The 22,468-nt window shown below is 54.3% G+C and overlaps 2 protein-coding genes across 2 annotated transcripts; both read right to left on the minus strand.

Moving 5' to 3' along the window:
• Nucleotides 1-2,705: 2,705 nt before the first annotated feature.
• On the minus strand, nucleotides 2,706-20,527 carry SLC27A4 (solute carrier family 27 member 4). The gene is made up of 12 exons (XM_034929184.3): nucleotides 20,367-20,527; nucleotides 18,144-18,538; nucleotides 15,011-15,169; nucleotides 13,333-13,402; nucleotides 13,139-13,230; nucleotides 10,969-11,078; nucleotides 10,482-10,691; nucleotides 10,175-10,301; nucleotides 8,731-8,868; nucleotides 8,359-8,523; nucleotides 8,125-8,271; nucleotides 2,706-3,595 (listed from the first exon to the last, which is right to left on the minus strand). The coding sequence occupies exons 1-12, from the start codon at nucleotides 20,525-20,527 to the stop codon at nucleotides 3,438-3,440; spliced, it is 1,932 nt and encodes a 643-aa protein (XP_034785075.1). The 3' UTR covers nucleotides 2,706-3,437.
• Nucleotides 20,395-21,430, minus strand: LOC103786747 (thymosin beta-4). Its single transcript, XM_055117206.2, has 2 exons — nucleotides 21,292-21,430; nucleotides 20,395-20,533 (listed from the first exon to the last, which is right to left on the minus strand). The coding sequence occupies exon 1, from the start codon at nucleotides 21,428-21,430 to the stop codon at nucleotides 21,296-21,298; it is 135 nt and encodes a 44-aa protein (XP_054973181.1). The 3' UTR covers nucleotides 20,395-20,533; nucleotides 21,292-21,295.
• Between the last annotated feature and the right edge of the window lie 1,038 nt (nucleotides 21,431-22,468).

Consider the following 22,468-nt stretch of genomic DNA (forward strand, 5'->3'; position numbering starts at 1 on the left):
CTCCGCCTCCCAGGTTTCAAGCGATTCTCCTGCCTCAGCCTCCCGAGTAGCTGGGGTTACAGGTGCCCACCACCATGCCAGGCTAATTTTTGTTTTTAATATAGAGATGGGGTTTCATCATGTTGGCCAGGCTGGTCCCAAACCCCTGACCTCAAGTGATCTGCCTGCCTGGGCCTCCCAAAGTGCTGGGATATAGGCGTGAGCCACTGCGCCTGGCCTGTCTGCCCTTTTTTAACCTGCCCTGGACTTCCAGCCCTCTACATGTGGTTGCTTCCTCCATCTGGAACAATCTTCCTTGAAAGCCCTCCCTGACCAAGATACACCCAGCCTACGTGCTGGATTAGGTGCAGCTAAGCACACAGCCTTTGCTTCTTTACTCACCATCCCCCTCTCTGGAGATGGTGGCTCCCTGAGGGCAGATCTGGGACCCAGGTCTCTATCTTGCTCATCTGGCAGTTCCCTGCCCTCCCTGCACAGGGTAGGCCTTTAGAATTTGCTCCATAGGGCCGGGTGCGGTGGCTCACACCTGTAATCCCAGCACTTTGGGAGGCCGAGGCGGGTGGATCACCTGAGGTCGGGAGTTGGAGACCAGCCTGACCATGGAGACACCCCGTCTCTAATAAAAATACAAAATTAGCCAAGCGTGGTGGTGCATGCCTGTAATCCCAGCTACTCGGGAGGCTGAGGCAGGAGAATCGTTTCAAACCGGGAGGCAGAGGTTGCGGTGAGCCAAGATCATGCCACTGCACTCCAGCCTGGGCAACAAGAATGAAACTCCGTCTCAAAAAAAAAAATAATAATAATTTGCTCCATAGATGAACTTACAGGGTGCTCTGTAAACTGTGGGGCACTATATAAATGTCAGGAAATGCCTGAGAAACAGTAGCTATTTTTGTCAGTTAACCTCACAAGCATGTATTAAGCACCTGCTGCATGCATGGAGATGACTCACATGGCCATGGTTGAGGTATGATCAGATGCAGACCCGAGAGGTGAAGGGGTCACAGGCCCACCAGTCCCTGTCCATCATGGAGGGGCTGCAGTGGGGTCTAGTACAGAAGTGGGAAACTTAGCCTAGTCTAAGTGAGGTTTTAACATCTAAATATATCTCCTTTTTCTCTTTTAACTACCATGCATTGAGTGGACACCAGCACCAGGCCTAGTGCTGAGATTTTCATGCATGATCTCGTTGAATTTTCACAACTATCCCAAGATAGGGATTCCTTGACCTTCATTTACAGGAGAGGAAACTGAGGCTTAGCCTGGCAAGTGGTAGAGCTGGGATTTGGATGCAGGCCTGTCCGACTCCAGAGCCAGAGCTCTTCACCACCACTGCATATTGCCTTCGGGTGACTGTGTTCAACCTGGAGGAAGGAATGCCCCGCTCTGAGAGCTCCTTCTTCCCACTGTGGAGAACTCACTACTGAGGGTTAAAGACACAAAGCCGCACTGCCAACCAAATCCAGGTCCTTGGAAACCCGACCAAAGGCCCTCGGAGGCCTGTCACAGGGTCCTCTAAGTTGGGAACCTGCTCGCGGCTGAGGTGGGAATCAGCCTCTCCATGCTTCCCTCGGCTAAGGGCCAGGAGTGGATTCTGCAAGCTCCACACGCCCTCTGCTGATCACACTCAGGCACGGCAGCTATACCTGCCACATGACTCCACTCAGCACCGCTCCGCAAGGCCCCCACTCCAGTTCTGCCTCTGCATCCCAAATTCTCCCAAGACAGGCACTGGATTCCTCTGTCTTTCCAAGTGCACTCCCCCAGGAGGCACCCCAGCTTTCAGCCTGGCTACCCTCCGCCTGCACTGTCAGCTGCTGGCCTGGGGCGTGGCCAAGGCGGCCCTGCAGGCATGCGTGGAACGGAGGCTTTCTGGCTTCCCCCGCCTTCTGCACCAGGAGGCAGGGTGGTGTGGCAGGAAGGGCACGGGCTCCATTCCAGCCCTCTCTACTTGCTGTGAGATGTTGGCCATGTAACTGAAAACCTCCAAGTTCTGGTTCCTTCCTTAGAAAGCCCATAGTGGAGATAAAGGCCCAGGGGCTTGCACTGCCCACCGCCCTGGGCTGTGCTGGAACCCCTTCCCATTGGGCAGTGAGTTTCCAGCGTGGGTGTGACTCCTCCATCGGGGCCTAGGAGACAGCTGGCTCTCCACCGGCACTGCTGATGGGACAGCTGTGTTGACTGTTCCAGGAAGCTTCCCTGGCCTCTGTCCGGGCTGCCAGGCAGCCTTGCTTTGGCTCTCACTGCAGCCTCCACCCCTGCAAATCTTTCCCGCCCCTAAACAACTGGGAAAATGCACCTCAGGCGGAGTCAGGGTCCTGCCCGAGGTGACAGTTTCCCCTCAAGCCCCTTACTCGTGATAGCACTTTCAGCTTCTGAATCCTCTTAACTGATGAATCCCATTTCACAGATGAAACTGAGTCATTTCCCCAAGGCCACACACTTAGAGTGACATAGCTGGTTTGGACTTTCAAGCCCACACTGTTAAACACCTTGCCAGATTCACATGGGCACTGCCCCCGGCTGAACCAGCACATTGGAGGCAGGGGCTGCGGCATCTTACCTGCTACACCCTCAGCTTAGATAAGTGAATGAACAGATGAGGTGGGTCAATGGGCCAGGGGGTTGGCGTGGGGGATCAAGCGGCCACAGTGGGGCTGTGGGGCTCTGGGGTCAGGGTGGGCTTGGGTGGTTTGCACACAGGCTAGGAGGACTCAAGGCAGAGTTTATTGGCCCCTGAGCCCCCTCCCCCATTCCTCCTCCCCTCATAGCCAGGCCAAGACTGAGATGGAGGTGACACAGACCCACAAGGACTGAGAGGCCCTGCCTGAGGGATAATCAGGCAGCCACCCAGGGAGGAGGATGGGGGAGTGGGGAGAGGCCAGGGGCGTGGTCCTGACCTCCTGCTGTAGATGGGGCATCAGGGGCCACCTACATATGTCAGGTCCTCTCCTCCCCTCCTGGAGGTGGGGGTGGAGCCCAGTGAACTTGGGCAGCTCTGGGGCTACGATTCTCTTTGGCCACCAGATGGATGCTACCACTGTCCCTGCCCACTCTGTTGACTTCCTGAGTCTGGGGACTTCTGCTCTGGTTCCATTTATAAGCTCCCTGCTCTCTGGGAAGGGCTCAGTGACCCCTTGTCCTCTCCCTACCCTCACCCAAGACATCATCCTGAGAAAACCCGTCAGTCTCAGCCTGGGAACCAGAGGGCCTGCCCAGCCCAGAAGATGGAACTTGGACATGAGACTTTCACAGAAAGCCTCTGGAAGGGTTGGGAAGGCAGTGAGTCACTTGGCAGTTTTGGATGGAGGGGCAGCACCTCAGGACGGAGGTGCCAGGCCCTGCTTGCTTTGGTCTGGCCTTGTCCAGGACCCCTCTGGGGCGGAACCTGGGGCTCCGGATCCAGCATCCGCCAGCCCTCAGAGGGATGGGGGGAATCACAGCTTCTCCTCGCCTGCCTGGATGTGGCTGTAGGCCTCTTGGTCCAGCGGGACGTAGCGGCCCTTCTGGGCATCTAGATAGAACAGCGGGTCTTTCACAATAGCCGGGTCAAAGCCCTCCTTCCGTAGCTCTGTCTTCTGGAACTTGTAGGTTCCTGGGAGAGCAGGGAAGAAGACTCAGTGCAGGGCAGGGGCCCGAGCTCCCAGCTTCCCAACCACCAGTGCTGAGGAAGGCAGGGAGCAGGGCTGGAGGACAAACAGGGGAGGGAAGTGGGGGAGGAGGCACAGCCCTTTACAGTTTGCAAAGAATGTTCAAACAGCAGCTGTGGCAAAGTTGGGGCATGGGGACAGCTGCTAGTTACCCACCCACCCCTACTTTGCAGATGGGAAAACAGGCCTGGAGAAGGGAGGCTATTTGCCTAGTGTCACATGCTGAGTGACAGCAGAGTGGGGACCAGAATGGAGGTCTTCTGACTGTGATGTCTCCCTTTGAGTACCTACCAGGTAACAGTGTGAGCTTATTTCATCTGTACATCAGCCCCATAAGGCAGGTGCTCAACCGTATTCTCTGGATTCTAACACGGACGTGCTTGCAGATTTTAACATCTCTGAACTAGTATAATTAGCAGCACATATTTTCTTACTCGTACATAAAAAATTCATGGTATTTTTTTCTTTTTTATTGAGACAGGGTCTCACTCTATCACCCAGGCTGGAGTGAAGTGATGCCATCTCAACTCACTGCAACCTCCACCTGCCGACCTCAAGTGATCCTCCTACCTGAGCCTCCCAAGTAGCCAGGACTATAGGTGTGCACCACTGTGCCTGGCTAAGTTTTGTAATTCTTTCTTTCTTTCTTTATTGGAGATGGAGTCTTGCACTGTCACCGGGGCTGGAATGCAGTGGCACGATCTTGGCTCACTGCAACCTCGGCCTCCCGGGTTCAGGCGATTCTCCTGCCTCAGCCTCCCAAGTAGCTGGGATTACAGGCGCCCACCACCACGCCCAGCTAATTTTTTGTATTTTTAGTAGAGACAGGGTTTCACCATGTTGGTCAGGCTGGTCTCGAACTCCTGATCTCAGATGATCCACCCTCCTCGACCTCCCAAAGTGCTGGGATTACAGGCGTGGGCCACTGCACCGGGCCAAGTTTTGTATTTCTTGTAGAGATGGGGTTTCGCCATGTTGCCCACCCAGATCTTGAACTCCTGGGCTCAAGCGAGCTACCTGCCTCAGCCTCCCAAAGTGCTAGCATTACAAACATGAGCTGCCACGCCTGGCCGCATCTTTCAATCAATGGTATTAATCCTGTACAGATGAGAAGACTGATGCTCAGGGTGGTAGAACTGGGATTGGAACCTGGATGAGACAGACTACCAAAAATGGCTGCAGATTCCTCCCCTCCCTGTACACACACACCTCTGCTATGTGGCTTTGGCACTTCTCCTGGCAAGAGCTCGACTTTTTCAATCTCCATTGGCCTCAATCTGGACTGGCTTTACAACTTGCTTTAACCAACAGAAGGTGGTAAAAGCAATGTTGTAGGAGTTCTGGGTGAGTCTAGGCCTCGGGGGACCTTGCATCTTCCACCTCTACCTGCTTGGGGGTGCCCTGGGGCTAGTCTAGCCTTCCAAAGGGTGAGAGACCACGTGGAGCAGAGATGAGCCATCCCAGGTGAGGGCCCAGACCGGCGCCGTCCAATATGACCTCATGTGGCTATTTACATTTAAATTATTAAACAAGGCCAGGCATGGTGGCTCACGCCTGTAATCCCGGCACTTTGGGAGGCCAGGGTGGGCGGATCACCTGAGATCAGGAGTTCGAGACCAGCCTGGCCAACATGGCAAAACCCCATGTCTAATAAAAAAAATACAAAAATTAGCCAGGTGTGGTGGCACGTGCCTGTAATCCCAGCTACTGGGGACGCTGAGACAGGAGAATCACTTGAACCCAGGAGGCAAAGGTTGCAGTGAGCTGAGATTGCGCCACTGCACTCCGGCCTAGGCGATAGAGCAAGACTCCATCTCAAATAAATAAATAAACAAATTTAAGTTAATTAAAATTTAATCCCAAAGTGTTGGGATTACAGGCGTGAGCCACGGCATCCAGCCAGCAGCCACCTTTCAAGTGCTCAGTAGCTCTGCCAGGCTAGTGGCTACTGTGTTGGACAGCAGAAACCTAGAACATTTCCATCGCTGCAGAAAGTTCTGTTGGACAGTGCTGCAGAGGTAAGCAGCTGAGAGCCAGACACGTGGGTGAGGCCATCTAACTGCCTCTTGCCCCAGCTAAGTTACTAAGTGATGACCCCAAAGCAAGGTCAACAGAAGAACTGCTCAGCTGCACTTAACCCCTAAATTGCTTACCCACAGAATTATGAATCAATAAACTGGTTGTTTCGAGCCATTTTGGGGCAAGTAAGTTTGGGGGTGGTTTGTTCTGCAGCAAAGCCCATCTGAAATACAAGGTCTGAGAGCCTCCCTGCCTTTCCTGGACAGAAGTATGGTGCTGCTCAATCCTCCGGAAGCTCACGGTCTTGGCCATTAACCTGGCCACAGTGTCTCCAACCTTCAGAACCACACTGAAGTCCTAAACCCTCCCCGATGCTTTAGGCACTCCAGGTACCCACTCTCTGGCAGAAGCCACATTGGCTAGGGAGTGCCCACCATCAAGGCAGGACTGATATGACGACAACGTGGGAGGTGGCCAGGGAAATGTGCTCCAAAGGGTGAGCAGCCAGGGAGGGCCCAGAAGAGGCACCAAGGGCTGAGGAAAGCAGGGGCAGGTATGGGCATGAGCCTCAGCATTTCCTGCCCACCAGGGAACTCTTGAGAGCCACCAATGGGCCAACAGATAGAAAGATGGTGCTGCCTTGTGGGCGACTGCGGGCCCGCTGCCCACCTCCCACCTGGACAACTGCAACAGCCCCTCCCTCGTCTCCCAGCTCCCTCAGGGCTGCCTGCAATCCTCTCCCACTCCGTACACAGCAGCCAGAGAGCTTTGTAGAGCATGAGTCTGACCAGGTTCCCACCTGCTGAGATGCTTTTTTTTTTTTGAGACAGAGTCTCACTCTGTCGCCCAGGCTGGAGTGTAGTGGCATGATCTCAGCTCACTGCAACCTGTGGCTCCTGGGTCTCCTGGGTTCAAGCAATTCTCCTGTCTCAGCCTCCCGAGTCGCTGGATTACAGGTATGTACCACCACGCCCGGCTAATTTTTTTTTTTTTTCTTTTGAGACAGAGTCTCACTCTGTCTCCCAGGCTGGAGTGCAGTGGCACGGTCTTGGTTTACTGCAACCTCCACCTCCCAGGTTCAAGTGCTTCTCATGCCTCAGCCTCCCAAGTAGCTGGGATTACAGGCACCCACCACCATGCCTGGCTAATTTTTTTTTTTTTCTGAGATGGAGTCTCACTCTGTAGCCCAAGCTGGAGTGCAGTGGCGTGATCTCAGCTCACTGCAACCTCCACCTCCGGGGCTCAAGCGATCCTCCTGCTGCAGCCTCCCAAGTAGCTGGGACTACAGGCGCCCACCACCACACCTGGCTAATTTTTTTGTATTTTTGGTAGAGACGGGGTTTCATCATGTTGCCCTGGATGGTCTCAAACTCCTGAGCTCAGGCAATCCATCTGCCTTGGCCTCCCAAAGTGCTGAGATTACAGGTGTGAGCCACCATGCTCAGCCTAATTTTTTTATTTTTATTTTTGTATTTTTAGTGGAGATGGCATTTCACCATGTTGGCCAGGCTGGTCTCGAACTCCTGACCTCAAATGATCCGCCCACCTTGGCCTCCTAAGTGCTGGGATTACAGGTGTGAGCCACCACGCCCAGCCAGCTAATTTTTATATGTTTAGTGGAGATGGGGTTTTGCCATGTTGGGCAGGCTGGTCTCGAACTCCTGACCTCAAGTGATCTGCCCGCCTTGGCCTCCCAAAGTGCTGGAATTACAGGCATGAGCCACTGCGCCCGGCCTTGCTGAGATGCTTCTGTGGCTCCCTACTGCCCCCGGGACAGTCCCGACTCTTACCCTGGCCTGCAAGGCCCTGGGCTTCTGGCCCCTGCTGGTTTCTCTCCCACTTCATGCCACTGCCTGCCCCTCTCACTTGGCTCCAGCCTTGGGGGCCCCCTTTCGTTCCTCCAGCACCCAAGCTCCTTCCTGCTTCGGGGGCTTTACAGTGTCTATTCCTGCAGCCTAGAGTGCCTCCCACCGCCATAAAGTCCTTCCTTTTATTCAGGTCTCAGCTGAACCATCCCCTCCTCAGAGGAGCCTTCTAGTCATCCCAAGCGTCCCACCTTTTTGCTTTCCTATCAGCTTGCTCTGTGGTTCATTTTTCTTTTTATCTGTTTAACTCTAATCTCACGACAGATTATGTGGTCGATTCTTTACCTTTGGAATGCCTTGTCCTAGGCCAGCCTCTCTCCTGCTCTAAAACTCCAAGAAGGCAAACGTCCAGAGCTCACCACCCGTATCCCGAGGCTTAGCGCTGTGCCTGGCACCTAATATGTGTTCTACTAAGGAACAATGTGTGTCTTCTCTGCCAGCCCCGTCTGCTCACCTCTACACAGGCAGGTCACTTTACCAACTGCCCGGCCAGGCTGTGTGCAGAGGTCAAGTAACAGCCAACCGGGTCTCTCCAGAAGGAAACGGGAAGGGACCTGGGATCCGAGAGCTGGAGCAGGGGAGGGACACACCTGTTTTGTGCAGCTCAGGCAGGAGGCGCAGGAAGATGGGGCGCGCATACAGGGGCAGTTCCTTCTCCAAGACCTGAGCAAAGCGCTCCAGGTCACAGTTGCCAGTGGGGCTGGCCACAGCAGCCATTCCGGCCCGGCCCTCGGTTCCTGGGGGTGGCAGGGTAGACACTGAGTAGCTGGTGGTGCCCCTGGGTGGTGCCTCCCTACCCACACCTTGCGCCTGCCTGCACATACCTGGCACCTCGACACCATACACGGCCACGTCAGCCATGTCCAGCAGGCGGCTGAGTGTGCCTTCCACCTCGGTGGTGGACACGTTCTCACCTTTCCAGCGGAACGTGTCCCCAGTGCGGTCTCGGAAGTACAGGTAGCCCAGCTCGTCCATCACCAGCACATCACCTAGGGAGGGGCCGGATGAGGCAGGGCTGGGCCTGGCCAGCTCTGAGACCAGGGCTCAAGCCAGGGAGGCTTTGCTGGAGCCCAAGGATTTGTTTGACCACAAGGGCCAGGACTGGGGGAGTCCTGGGAAGGTGTCCTCTGGAGGTGGGAGAAGGTCCCCTCCTCCCCCAACCCTCAGGAAGGGGCTGTGAAGGGCTGGGGACCCACCAGTAAGGTAGGCCTGGTCCCCCTTCTTGAAGACATCCTTGGCAATCTTCTTGTTGTTGGCGCCCTGGTTGAGGTAGCCATCGAAGCGGCGCAGGGGGTCTTTCTGGATGATGCGGCCCACCAGCTGGCCCGGCTCACCTGGGGTGGGGAAGGCAGGGTCAGATCTGCCCTAGGCAGCCTCTCCCACCCGTCCTGTCACCAGGTGTACCCTGCGTCTTTTTTTTTTTTTTTTTTGAGACGGAGTTTTGCTCTTGTTGCCCAGGCTGGAGTGCAGCAGTGCAATCTTGGCTTACTGCAACCTCTACCTCCTGGGTTCAAGCAATTCTCCTGCCTTAGCCTCCTGAGTAGCTGAGATTACAGGCGCACGCCAACAGGCCCAGCTAATTTTTTATTTTTATTTTTTAGTAGAGATGGGTTTCATCCTGTTTGCCAGGCTGGTCTCGAACTCCTGACCTCAGGTGATCCACCCGCCTCGGCCTCCCAAAGTGCTGGGATTACAGGTGTGAGCCACCACTCCCAGCCAGTACTCTGTGTCTTGATCTGATTTGAGTCATGCTGCTTGCCACAGAAATGCCCCACCCTCCCCCAGCCCAGGAGCTCATCTTGGCAGGTCGGACACACTGAGCCAGTGATGTTTGTTCTCGAAACTGATGGGAGGATGAACATAAGTCAGGCTCCTTGGGGACAGCCTAACAAAGCCAGCGCCCCAAGCCTCTGCTCCATGCCGGGACCCACTCAGAGTTTTATGTTCTTTATGAAACATAATCCTCAGGCCAGCCCCATGTGTGGGTGCTGCCATGGGCACAGTTTGTAGATAAGGGGACTTAGGCACAATGAGGCTGAATACTCGCCCATGACACAGAGCTAAGGAGCTGAGCCAGAATAAATCTCAAGCAGCCTGGACTCAGGGTCATTTGGAGTCAATATGAAAATGAATGAATGAGGGCCGGGCATGGTGGCTCACACCTGTAATACCAACATTTTGGGAGGCCGAGGTGGATGGATCACTTGAAGTCAGGAGTTCGAGACCAACCTGGACAACATGGTGAAACCCCATCTCTATTGAAAACAGAAAAACTAGCCGGGCATGGTGGGGTTTGCCTGTAATTCCAGCTACTCAGGAGGGTGAGAAAAGAGAATTGCTTGAACCCAGGAGGCAGAGGTTAGAGTGAGCCGAGCTCACGCCACTGCACTCCAGCCTGGGCGACACAGTGAGCCTCCATCTCAAATAAAAAAAAAAAAGAATGAATGAATGGACTGATGTACAGATAGAATGGCGAATGAATGAATGAATGGATGGATACACAAATAAATGAGTAACTTGTAACCCTAAGAGCAGAGCTAACTGACGGCCACTGGTCAGAACAAGGCTCCCCATCCACACGCGCCTGGCCTCCTTCCTTCCCAGGCCAACCCCTCCCTCTCTGACCCCGAAGTGGCAGACCTGGCTGGCAGGGAATGCAGACGCCGTCGGGCCCCCGGATCAGCTCCATGGTGTCCTCGTTGACACGTACCAACCGGATGGGGTACACGAAGGACAGGATGCGGCTATTGAAACCACAGGCCCCCACCTGCGAAGGCCAAGACTTGGGCCTGGGCTCTCTCACCATGGGCCCAAAACTGGACAATAAGGGGGAAGTGGGACTCCAGCACCCACACTCTCACGCTGGAACTCTGCCCTCCCCTCTGCATCCAGTGCCTTCCGTGGGCCATCCCTGCAGCAGCCTTGCCCATCCCCAACCTGGCCGCACCTGGCTGTCGAAGTTGCCCAGGCTACAGTTGCACTCCGTGGCCCCGTAGAACTCAGCCACCTGGGGTATGTGGAAGCGGCTGGAAAAGTTGGTCCAGATGGACTGCCGGAGGCCATTGCCTAGTGCCATGCGAACCTGGTGCTGGTTTTCTGCCTCCCGCGGTGGCTGGTTCAGGAGGTAGCGGCACAGTTCACCAATGTACTGCACAATCTGGGGGTGAACTTGGTGTGATTCGAGGCTCCAGAGGCTGCCCTCACTACACTAGGATTCTCCTGATCCCTCAAGCCCCTACTCTCCCCAGGGGCTGGCCATGCCATCCTTTTCCTCTCCGGGTCTCAGCCTTCCCATCCGAACAATGGGAACTTTGCCACAAATGAGCCCTTTGGAATGACTGGCCACCTCAGCTATAAGAAAGATGCCCCGGAGTGTAGTTGGGAAGAGGGTAACTAGGGGAAAGGGACAGCTCACCCTTCCCGCTCTCGCTCACCGTGCAGTTGTACTTGATACAATCGTCCCAGAACCGGGAGGCTGAGAACTTCTTCCGAATCACCACCGTCATGCCATGCAGCAGGCACTGGCCGATTCCCACGATGTTTCCTGGAGGCAGAGGGATGGCCCCTGAGGGTCAGCGAGATGAAGACCCTCCCCGGCCCCAAATCAGTGATACTGCCATCCAGCCAGGCAGGCTTGTGCTGCCCCGCAGGCTTCTGCACCTCACATCTGCCTGCCTTGGGTGACCTCCTCCAAGAAGCCTCCCCGGCTTCCATCACCAGGCTCTTCCCTGGTGCTGCACTCTTGCTCCCTGCCTCTCTCCTACACTCACATATACACCCGACTCTAAGCACCTGGAGGGCAGGAGCTATATTTATTCAAGCTCTGTCTTCCCTTAAGCCCCTACAAACAATCAGCAATGCCATGCATATCTGTGGAAACAAACTGAAATGAGACAGGCCCAGATGCCCCGTGGGACACTGCCACACACACTGTGAGGCTGGTGTGCTCATCCTTTTTTCAATTTAAAACAACTTTTTTTTTTTTGAGACGGAGTCTCGCTCTGTTGCCCAGCCTGGAGTACAGTGATGCCATCTCGGCTCACTGCAAGCTCCGCCTTCCGGGTTCATGCCATTCTCCTGCATCATCCTCCCGAGTAGCTGGGACTACAGGCGCCCGCCACCACGCCCGGCTAATTTTTTTTTTTTTTTGTATTTTTAGTAGAGACGGGGTTTCATCGTGTTAGCCAGGATGGTCTTGATCTCCTGACCTCGTGATCCGCCCGCCTCGGCCTCCCAAAGTGCTGGGATTACAGGCGTGAGCCACCACACCTGGCCTAAAACAAAATTTTTTTTAGAGACAGGTCTCACCATGTTGCCCAGGCTGGCCTTAAACTCCCAGGCTCAAGTGATTCTCCTGTCTCAGCCTCCCCAGTAGCTGAGACCATAGGCATGTGCACCACGCCTGGCTAATCCTGTTTATTTTTATTTTTAAATTAAATTAAATTTATTTATTTATTTATTTTGAGACGGAGTCTTGCCCTGTCACCCAGGCTGGTGTGCAATGGCACGATCTAGGCTCACTGCAACCTTTGCCTCCTGGGTTCAAACCATTCTCCTGCCTCAGCCTCCCGGGTAGCTGGGATTACAGGCACCCGCCACCAAGCCCAGCTATTTTTTGTACTTTTAGTAGAGACAGGGTTTCACCATGTTAACCAGGCTGGTCTCGAACTCCTGACCTCGTGATCCACTCGCCTCCCAAAGTGTTGGGATTACAGGCGTGAGCCACTGCACCCAGCCTATTTTTATTTTTTTTGAGACAGTGTCTCGCTCTGTTGCCCAGGCTGGAGTGCAGTGGCGTGATCTCAGCTCACTGCAACCTTTGCCTCCCAGGTTCAAGCAATTCTCATGCCTCAGCCTCACAGGTAGCTGGGATTACAGGCACACGCCACCAGACCCAGCTAATTTTTTTTTTTTTTTGAGACAGTGTCTCGCTCTGTTGCCCAGGCTGGAATGCAGTGGCGTGATCTCAGCTCACTGCAACCTTTGCCTCCCAGGTTCAAGCAATTCTCGTGCTTCAGCCTCACAGATAGCTGGGACTACAGGCACACACCACCACACCCAGATAATTTCTTTCTTTTTTTTTTTTTTCGAGACAGAGTCTTGTACTGTTGCCCAGGCTGGAGTGCAGTGGCACGATCTTGGCTCACTGCAAGCTCCACCTCCCGGGTTCACGCCATTCTCCTGCCTCACCCTCCCGAGTAGCTGGGACTACAGGCACAAGCCACCACACCTGGCTAATTTTTTGTACTTTTAGTAGAGACGGGGTTTCACCGTGTTAGCCAGGATGGTCTCGAACTCCTGGCCTCAAGTGATCCGCCCGCCTTGGCTTCCCAAAGTGCTGGGATTACAGGTGTGAGCCACCGCACCCAGCCTAATTTTTGTATTTTTAGTAGAGATGGGGTTTCGCCATGTTGGCCAGGCTGGTCTCGAACCCCTGGCCTCAAGTGATCCGCCCACCTTGGCCTCCCAAAGTGCTGGGATTACAGGTGTGAGTCACCGTGCCTGGCCCAAAGCTGTGTTTCTACTGCAGCACACTGCCTGATGGGGGTAGGGTTCCTAGAGACCTGGCAGGTGCTGGAGGCTGTGTGACAGCCCTAGAGTTACCTGCTGAGTGGTAGAGGGGGAGGCAGTCATAGACGATGTCGTTGGGCCGCATGCGGAATCCATAGTACACCAGGGCAGCCATGCGGTAATACCTGGGAAGGCATAGGGCCAAGGGCTGAGCGGGCCCTAGAAAGGCAGAAGGAGGCTCCCCAGCCCCGCCTGTGCCTACCCCACCCTGGGCACCTGCCCCTTACCTGCTGTGCACCACGATGGCGGCCTTGGGCAGCCCTGTGGTGCCCGATGTGTAGATGTAGAACAGTTTATCTAAAGAAAACAGACGCGAGTGGCTGTCGGGGGCAGCTCAGGGCTGGGCACAGGGTCACACAAATGGACACCTGCAGGTGTGCACCCTTCAACACCTGTTCCCATCACACCCTTGCTAGGAAGCCTGTTCTGATAACCTCAGATACCATTCAGCTCTAACACCGGCATCCATTCCAACAAATATTTCCTGGGCCCTTGCTCTGTGCTAGGCCCTGGTGGAGAGAGACATCAGTGAGTAAGATGGGCATGGGCCTGGCCCTCTTGGCAGTCACAGCTCAGTGGAACAGTCAGATGAGGACACAGGCAATTCCAATACTAAGCAACAAGTGCCGAGGGAGGGCACAGGACCTGTTGAAACCCAGTAGCCACATTTGGCCCAAGCTTGCAGGAGGGGAGGTGGTGCCAGGTGGGCTTCCCGATAAAAGTGACACCTGCCCCAAGTCATAGAGCACAGGGAGGCATTAGCTGCAGCAAGTGGGGTGTTGAGGTAGCTTCCACACTGCTGAGCATTGATCTGTCCCACTCTGCAGCCCTCGAGAGGGATTGCCAAGTTAGAGTTTCTATGTGAGGCTCGGCCCTACCAGACTTGAGGTTCCCTGGAGGTCAGGAACTCCACAGGCAGACTCCACGTGTTTAGAACGCCTACCGAGACACCTCATGCTCTCTGCCTGCCTGTTTGCCAGCCCTAGGCACTATGAGGGCACCAGAGCAACCCAGCCAGAGTCCCTGCCCTCAAGCAGCTGACAGATGCACCCAAGAGACCAGATTCACATACAAGAGAGAAGTTAAACAGTGCTGATGACAATGACCAGTTACTGAGCCCCTCCTGCCACACCCTAGCTTCAGGACTGGCCCCACTGTATTTTTTTCAACCCTCAAAGATACCCCAAAGAGTAGGTTCTGCTACTGTCCCCAGTTTTATGGCTGTGGGAACTGAGGTTCCAAGGGCAGGGCAGGTGTCAGGGTTCACACAAAGGAAGCAGTAGAACCAGGATATAAACTCGGATCTGACTCGACAGCCCAAGCTCTGAGCCACCAGGCAATGTGGCTTCACAGGAAAGAGAATGAGAAGAGCAGAAGAACCAGGTAGGTTACAGTATAAAAGAAGAGGGGTGAGAGGCTCAGGAAGGCTGCCTGGAGGTGGGGTCAGAGAGGCAGCACAGTGCTGGGAGAGGGTCACAGCTGGAGATCCTGAGGTGTCCTGGACTGAAGAGGCACTTGATGAATATACAAAGGGTCTTGCTCCTCACCCACCCTCCCACCCAACCCCAACCAAAGCCCAGACCAGGCAGGTTCCCGGAGTCCACAGGATTCTGCCCATTAGGCATCAATGAAGGCTTGTTCAACAAATCAAACTGGACTTTGTGAGCTCCTGTGTTCTCAGCCCTGTATCTGGCACTGTGACACACATCAGCTCATGTCACCTTCACAGTAACCCTGGAGTGGCCCAGGTTTACTGTCACCATTTTCCAGATGGAAAAAGGGAGGTGACGTGACATGTTCCAGGCACATGGCAAGTTTCCAGAAAAGCCTCCTTCTGGCACTGAGGCCAGTGCTCTGTCCAGGGTCTGTGTGAGAGCCCCTCTATGGGGAGGGGACGGAGCCCACCTGTGAAGCCCTTGTCAGGGCAACTGGGCAGGTGCTTGGGAGCATCTTTCAGCAGAGGGTCCAGGTGTTCTGTGCTTGGAGGCACCGCACCGGGCTCCCAGGAGCCAGAGCAGAAGAGGCTGAGCGAGGGGTCCAGGCTGGCATGGACCTCACAGATGGCTGTGGGGAGACAGGGCAGTCAGCAGGCAGGCCAGAAAACCCCATGTTCCCAGGGACCTCTGCTCCCAGCAGGGCTGGCCATGTTGCTGAGGAGACTGGCTGGGCAGGAGGACAGGCAGTGAAGCAACTGGGCCTTCAGTGTTGACAGGGGCACCGGCAATGGTTCTATTAGCCACAGGCTAACCACAGAGTAGGTCCGCTTTACCTGCATTCCCTGGTCTCACAGCCCTGGGAAGGAGGGACCATTGACAGCCCCTCTTACAGATGAGAAGATTGAGGCTCCGAGAATGAGAGGACCTGCTCACAGCTAGAATGTGCTGGACCTGGCGTGCAATGCCAGCTCTACCTCACATCAAGGTCTGGGCTCCCCCCTACTATCCCGCACTACTTACTCTGTGGGGCACCAGATAGAAGGGAGGAGTGCGGGTCAGAGGCCAGTGGCCCTCCATCCCCTTCCGAGAGCGGGAACCTGCTTTCAGGCTCCCCTGCGCACTGCACGGACATCACATAACCACCCGCCCGGGCGTGGAGCAGCGCTGGTCAGCTTGGCCCCACCTTCCTGGCTTCCTCTTGATTTGCCCAACCCTCTCTTCTTCCCTGGCTGCCTTCTTCCCTCTCCCTTTTCAGCACCATTTTTTTCTTTCCTTTCTTTTTTTTGCTTTTTTAAATAGAGACAGGGTCTCACTATATTGTCCAGGCAGGTCTTGAACTCCTGGGCTCAAGAGATTCTCCTGCCTTGGCCTCCCAAAGTGCTGGGATTACAGGCATGAGCCACTGTGCCTGGCCCCCTTTCAGCATCTTTTTTTTTTTTTAAGACAGAGTTTCACTCTGTCGCCCAGGCTGGAGTGCAGTGGCATGATCTCGGCTCACTCGGTTCAAGTGATTCTTGTGCCTCAGCCTCCTGAGTAGCCAAGATTACAGGCGTGCGCCACCACACCTGGCTAATTTTTGTATTTTTAGTAAAAACAGGGTTTCACCATGTTGGCCAGTCTAGCCTTTAACTCTTGAGCTCAGGTGACCTGCCCTCCTCGGCCTCCAAAAGTGCTGGGATTACAGGCGTGAGCCACCGTGCCAGGCCCCCTTTCAGCATCCTAATGACTTCCCTATTCATTATCCCACAACCACAACAGTGTGGGGAGAAAAAACAGAGTGCTGTGATCAAGCTGAAGATCAAACCCCAGTTCTACCACTTACTAACTGTGTGATCTTGGGTGAGCTCCTCACAAACCCCTCTGAACTCCAGGCTCATCATCCATAAAACCAAGATCCCTACCTCACTCGGTCTTTATAGAGATTAGAGCTGCTCTTGGAAAGCAGCAACCTCAGTACTTTGCAGGTGCCCAATGTGGCAGCAAATAAAATGCAGGCTCTGTGAGGAAGGTGAGGAATTAATTTTGTTCCCATTTTACAGATGAGCTAGATACGGCCTAATTAGTCACAAGGATGATTACCATTGTACTGAGGGGCCACCTAGCATCAGCCATGTTGCTAGTGCTTCAGGTAAGTATCTTTTTTTTTGACACGTAACCTCTCTCTGTCATCCAGGCTGGAACACAGTGACGTGATCTCGGCTCACTGCAACCTCTGTCTCCTGGGTTCAAGCGATTCTCCTACCTCAGTCTCCCGAGTAGCTGGGACTACAGGTGCGCACCACCATGCTTGGCTAGGTTTTTTTTTTGCATTTTTATTAGAGACGGGGTTTCACCATGTTGGCCAGGCTGGTCTCAAACTCCTGATCTCAAAGCTGCCCACCTCGGCCTCCCAAAGTGCTGGGATTTACAGGCATGAGCCACCACACCCGGCCTTTTTTTTTTTTTTTTGAGACGGGGTCTCACTCTGTCTGCCAGGCTAGAGTGAAGTGGCACAATCATCACTCACTGCAGCCTCAACCTCTTAGTCTTAAGTGATCCTCCTGCCTCAGCCTCCGAGTAGCTGGGACTACAGGTCCATGTCACCATGCCTAGCTAATTTTTTAAAAACTTTTTAGGCCGGGTGCGGTGGCTCACGCCTATAATCCCAGCACTTTGGGAGGCCGAGGCGGGTGGATCACGAGGTCAGCTGTTGGAGACCAGCCTGACCAACGTGGTGAAACCTCGTCTCTACTAAAAATACAAAAAAATTAGCTGGGTGTGGTGGCGGGTGCCTGTAATCTCAGCTACTCAGGAGGCTGAGGCAGGAGAACTGCTTGAACCCGGGAGGTGGAGGTTGCAGTGAGCCGAGATCACGCCACTGCACTCCAGCCTGGGCGACAGAGCAAGACTCTGTCTCAAAACAACAACAACAAAAAAAAACAAAAAAAAAAACAAAAAACTTTTTTTAGTAGGCCAAGTGTAGTGGTTCATGCCTATAATCCCAGCACTTTGAGAGGCAGAGGTGGGTGGATCGCTTGAACTCAAGAGTCTGAGACCAGCCTGGGCAACACGGCAAAACTGAGTATCTACAAAAAATGCGAAATTTAGCCAGGCATGGTGGTGCATGTCTGTGGTCCCAGCTATTCAGGAGGCTGAGGTGGAGGGACTGCTTGAGCCTGAGAGGTCAAGGCTGCAGTGAGCTGTGACTGCACCACTGCACTCCAGCCTGGGTGACAGGGCAAGACCCTGTCTCAAAAAAAGTTTCTCAGTAGAGACAGGGTCTTACTATGTTGCCTAGGCTGGTCTCAAACTCCTGGACTCAAGGGATCCTCCTGCCTTGGCCTCCCAACGTGCTGGGATTATAGTTGTGAGCCACTATGCCCAGCCTGAAGTACCTTTTTGAAAACAGTATGAGGTAGGAACGATGGATGAGGAAACTGAGGCTCAGAGAAATCAGTCCCTTCCCCAGGATCTCGTTTACTCGTGGCACTGCCTAAGCTGTCTGACTCCACTCTGTGCCCTTAACCACTGACCCACACAGCCTTGGCAGGGCTGGAAGGGAGCTGTGGTCTGTGTAAGATCCCATGGGGTTCCTGCTTGTCCCCCGCCCCCTTGGGGCTCACCTGAGGCCATTTCGCTGCCAAAGACAAGGGCCCGTGCGCGCGAGGTGGTGAGGCAGTGGAGCAGAGCATCCCGCCGCAGGTTGGTGTTGATGAGGGCCGCCTCCACACCGAGCTTGGCCATGCCCAGCCATAGGCCCACGAACTCATTGCGGTTCTCCATGAAGATGGCAGCCACATCGCCCGAGGCCAGGCCCCGGGCCTGCAGGAAGTTGGCTACACTGCTCGAGTACTCATCCAGCTGGCGGAAGGTCCAGTGAGTATCTGTGCCCTCGAAGATCAGGGCCGTCTTGTCGGGGTGGCGCCGAACGGTAGAGGCAAACAAAATGGGCACTGTCCGCCGCTCCCGCAGGCACTGTCGCACCTTTGCCTTCACCTTCAGGAGGACCAGGCCGCCACTGTGTGCGAACAAGAGAGGGCGCTGTGCTTGCCATGGTTGGGAGGGAGGGGTCCTGACACCCTACCCCAGGCTGCTGCCTCGCCAGCCTATGCTTCATGAGCCAGACCCCCTACAACACTTCTATCTCCCGGCTCCTGCTGGGAACATGCACCGCCTTACTGATGCCTCTCAATAACACTGAGAGTTCGTATGATTCCCCTCCCCTTACACAGAAGGAAATCAAGGCTCTCGTGGTGCCGTGGCCTGCTCAAAGCTTCATGGATGGAGGGTGGCTGAGCTGAGATTTGAACTCTAGGCCTCTCTGGCTCCAGAGTTCAACTCCTACCCTCTCAGCCTGCTGCTCCAGCAGAAACCTCCTAGGTCTCCAGAGCTTCCTGTAAAAGTCCAAACTCCTTGTTTGGGGCCTCCTACAGTCCAGCTGCTCCCTCGACCCCCCATGACCACAGTAAATAATGAATGAGTTTGCTGGTCTGTCCAGTCTTCCTCCCTGTGAGCGTAGCTGGGATAGGCTTCTGTCTTATTCAACACTCTGTCCCCTGGGTCCTGTGCCAGGCAGAGTAGATGTTCAATAAGTTTGTGGAATCACTTGGCAACATCCCATTCCTGCCACCTTTGTTTTTTTGTTTTTTTTTTTGAGATGGCGTCACACTCTGTCACCCAGGTTGGAGTGCAGTGATGCAATGTCAGCTCATTGCAACCTCCACTTCCCAGGCTCAAATGATGCTCCCACCTCAGCCTCCCAAGTAGCTGGAACCACAGGTGTGCACCACCATGCCTGGCTAACTTTTTTGTATTTCGGTAGGGACGGGGTTTTGCCATGTTGCCCAGGTTGGTCTCAAACTCCTGAGGTCAAGTGATCCACCCACTTCGGCCTCCCAAAGTGCTAGGATCACAGGTGTGAGCCACCGCGCCCAGCCCTGGACTCCATGCCTTTGTTGCTGATGCTGTGCCTTCTGGTTGGACTCATCTCCTTCCACCACCACTAAGGCACCTCTCAAGTACAGCCGCTTTTTCTCCAGGAGGCCTTCTCTGATTCCCAGGGTCCTGGCTGGCAGCTGTTTCTCCTTGCTCCATGCTCCCACAGCTACCACCCTTCCTGGTGTGCCACTCCATGCCTTCTTTTGCAATCAACCAAGATTGACAAATGCTGAGCTGCCTGTGTGGGGTGTGGGTCACTGAACTGGGTGCTGGGACACAGTAGTGAGCAAGGCTGTGCCAGGGTCTCTGCCTACATGGCACTGCCAGTTTACAGATGTGCTGTGTCCCTTTCTTTCGCCTGACCAATCTGAGCTTGGCAGATGGGGTCTGCCTTATTCCTCTCTGGACCCCAAAGCTAGCCTGGCACCTAGTAGAGAACAAGCAGGAATAGGTATTTCTGGTACAGGATGTCCCTTGGAGCATACCGGGCTTTCTTTGGGGAGCAGGTTATCCCAGACATCTGAGTAGGGGCTCTGCTCTAGAACTCAGTGCCCCCTGTGCCATCTCACACCCCTGCCAACCTGAGGGCAGGGCCTTTCCCCAAAATTCCTCTTTACCCTTTCATAAACTTACAGAGTCCTCAGGACCCCTTGCAGATGTCTCAACACACTTGGTGTTCAATGTACGTCCTAGGCCAGAGATTCCCTGGGAGAAGACTTTGACCTTGGAGATGGAGGGACCAGGTACTATTGCCAGGGTACGGGTGTGGAGCAGAGGCTGCTGTTCTGGAACTCAGCTCAGCTGCCCTCTGCTGGTAGAGAACATGAGGTCTGGCCTGGGGAGATTTGGGGGACCAGAAGCTCACTGTAGTGTGGCAGACCCCAGGAAAGGCTGGGCCAGGTACTCACAAGATATCGCGCCTGATGGTCTTGATGAAGACCCGGATGAAGCGCCAGCCGCCAGATCCCAAGTAGAGGAACAACAGGGAGAATCCCACCTGGGTCCAGGGCAGTTTCAGCACCAGCTTGGAGAACAGCAGCACCCCCACCAGAGAGGCTCCAAGCAGCATTGTGGCCTGCGGACACAGGGCAGTTAGTGGACCCAAACACCCAACCCTCCAGGTCTCCTACCTCCCAGCCCAGACAGCCAGGCCACTGTGATCCCAAGGGGACAGCCTGTGGTAAGGCTTAGCCATACTGAGTTGGGTGACTGACCACAGGGGTCCCTTTCCAGGCTTGGCCTAGAAGGGGCAGGCTAGGGGCTTGGCACTTGAGGTGAGGAATTCCAAGAGTGAGAAGCAGGAGGCTGGTTCTCGTCTCATAGTCCCATCTCTGCCCACCATTCTCCAAGTGACCTTGGGCAAGACCTTTTCACATTTTAGACCTTAGTATCTGCCCTCTGTGCAATGGGTGTAGTGAGACGTGTTCTTTTTTTTTTTTTAAGTTTTTAAACTTTTTATTTGCATATTAAAAAAACTGTGCATTCCAATAATTAAAATCATTTGAACAAAAAAAAAAAAGGCACTCTGATTAAACTGCATTACAGCCTGCAGGACACCTTGGGCCAGCCTGGTTTTACTCTAGATTTCACTGTCATCCCACCCCACTTCTTCCTTCACCAACATGCAAGTTCTTTCCTTCCCTGCCAGCCAGATAGACAGATGGGAGAGGCAGGCGCGGCCTTCGTTGTCAGTAGTTCTTTGATGTGAAAGGGGCAGCATAGTCATTTAAACTTGATCCAACCTCTTTGCATCTTACAAAGTTAAACAGCTAAAAGAAGTAAAATAAGAAGGCAATACTTGTGGAATGTACAATGCATATTGGCGGTGCATGCCTCATTACGATTCGCCTGCTTGCTTCTCCTGTTCAATCGTTTCTTTGGAAGGCAGTGGATTTTTCTCTTGCGTCTCTGTCTTCTTCAGTTTCGACTTATCGAATTTCTCAATCTCAGCCATATCGGGTTTGTCAGACATGGTTGCGGAGGAAAAGCAGAGCGAGGCGTGCGAGAACGAGCGAAGTCTGGTCTGCGCAGTGGACACCACCGAGTTGTCCTGAGACGTGTTCTAAGAGGCTTTTCTAGCCAAAACATGACAGTTCACTCTTCTGACATCCAGGGTCCCTAAACCAGATGGCCTGGGGGTGGGTACTGACTTAAGAGCCTCTGGCTCGCCGGCAGTGGTGGCTCACACCTGTAATCCCAGCACTTTGGGAGGCCGAGGCAGGCGGATCATGACGTCAGGAGTTCGAGACCACCCTGACTAAGATGGTGAAACCCTGTCTCTACTAAAAATACAAAAATTAGCCAGGCATGGTGGCACACACCTGTAACCCCAGCTACTCAGGAGGCTGAGGCAGAAGAATTGCTTGAACCCGGGAGGCGGAGGTTCCATTGAGCCGAGATTGTGCCACTGCACTCCAGCCTGGGAGACTGAGCGAGACTCCGTCTCAAAAAAAGAAAAAAAAAAGTCTCTGGCTCGACTCCCCACCCAGAACCCAGGGAGGTTCTGTGGATGACCAGGCCAAGTCAAAGGGGCAGCTCCCTGGAAAAGGAGCCCTGCTTGGTCCCTGCCCATAGACTCAGGTATCGCAGTGCGTCTGTTGGTCGATAGAGGGCGACCCAGAAAACGAGTTAGAGCCTGGAGGTGCTTGAGAGGTGACCGCCCAGGGGGCAAAGCTGATTGAGGGAGGCGAGGAGGACCTTGAAGACACCACCCCCCAACACACGGACACACACAGCCACTCGGATGAATCTTTGGGGTCTAGGGCTTAAGGGAAGGCGAATGACTTGACTGTGCTTCAGGGGCTGGGTTGAGCTAGGACTCTTGGGTTCTATTCCTGGAGCTTTGAGGACTCGATCAAGGGGACATCTGATGGGACTGTTTTTCTCCGAGTTTTCCTGTTCTTGGGAGTAGATGAAGGTCACAAATGTGAAATGGCCTGAGAGCCTCCAAGCCAGGAAAAGGGAATGGTCTGGACCACAAGAAGCCCTGGGAGACCATCTCCCCCTCCCC

This window comes from Pan paniscus, chromosome 11 (assembly GCF_029289425.2).
Source record: "Pan paniscus chromosome 11, NHGRI_mPanPan1-v2.0_pri, whole genome shotgun sequence".
NCBI classification, from domain to species: domain Eukaryota; kingdom Metazoa; phylum Chordata; class Mammalia; order Primates; family Hominidae; genus Pan; species Pan paniscus.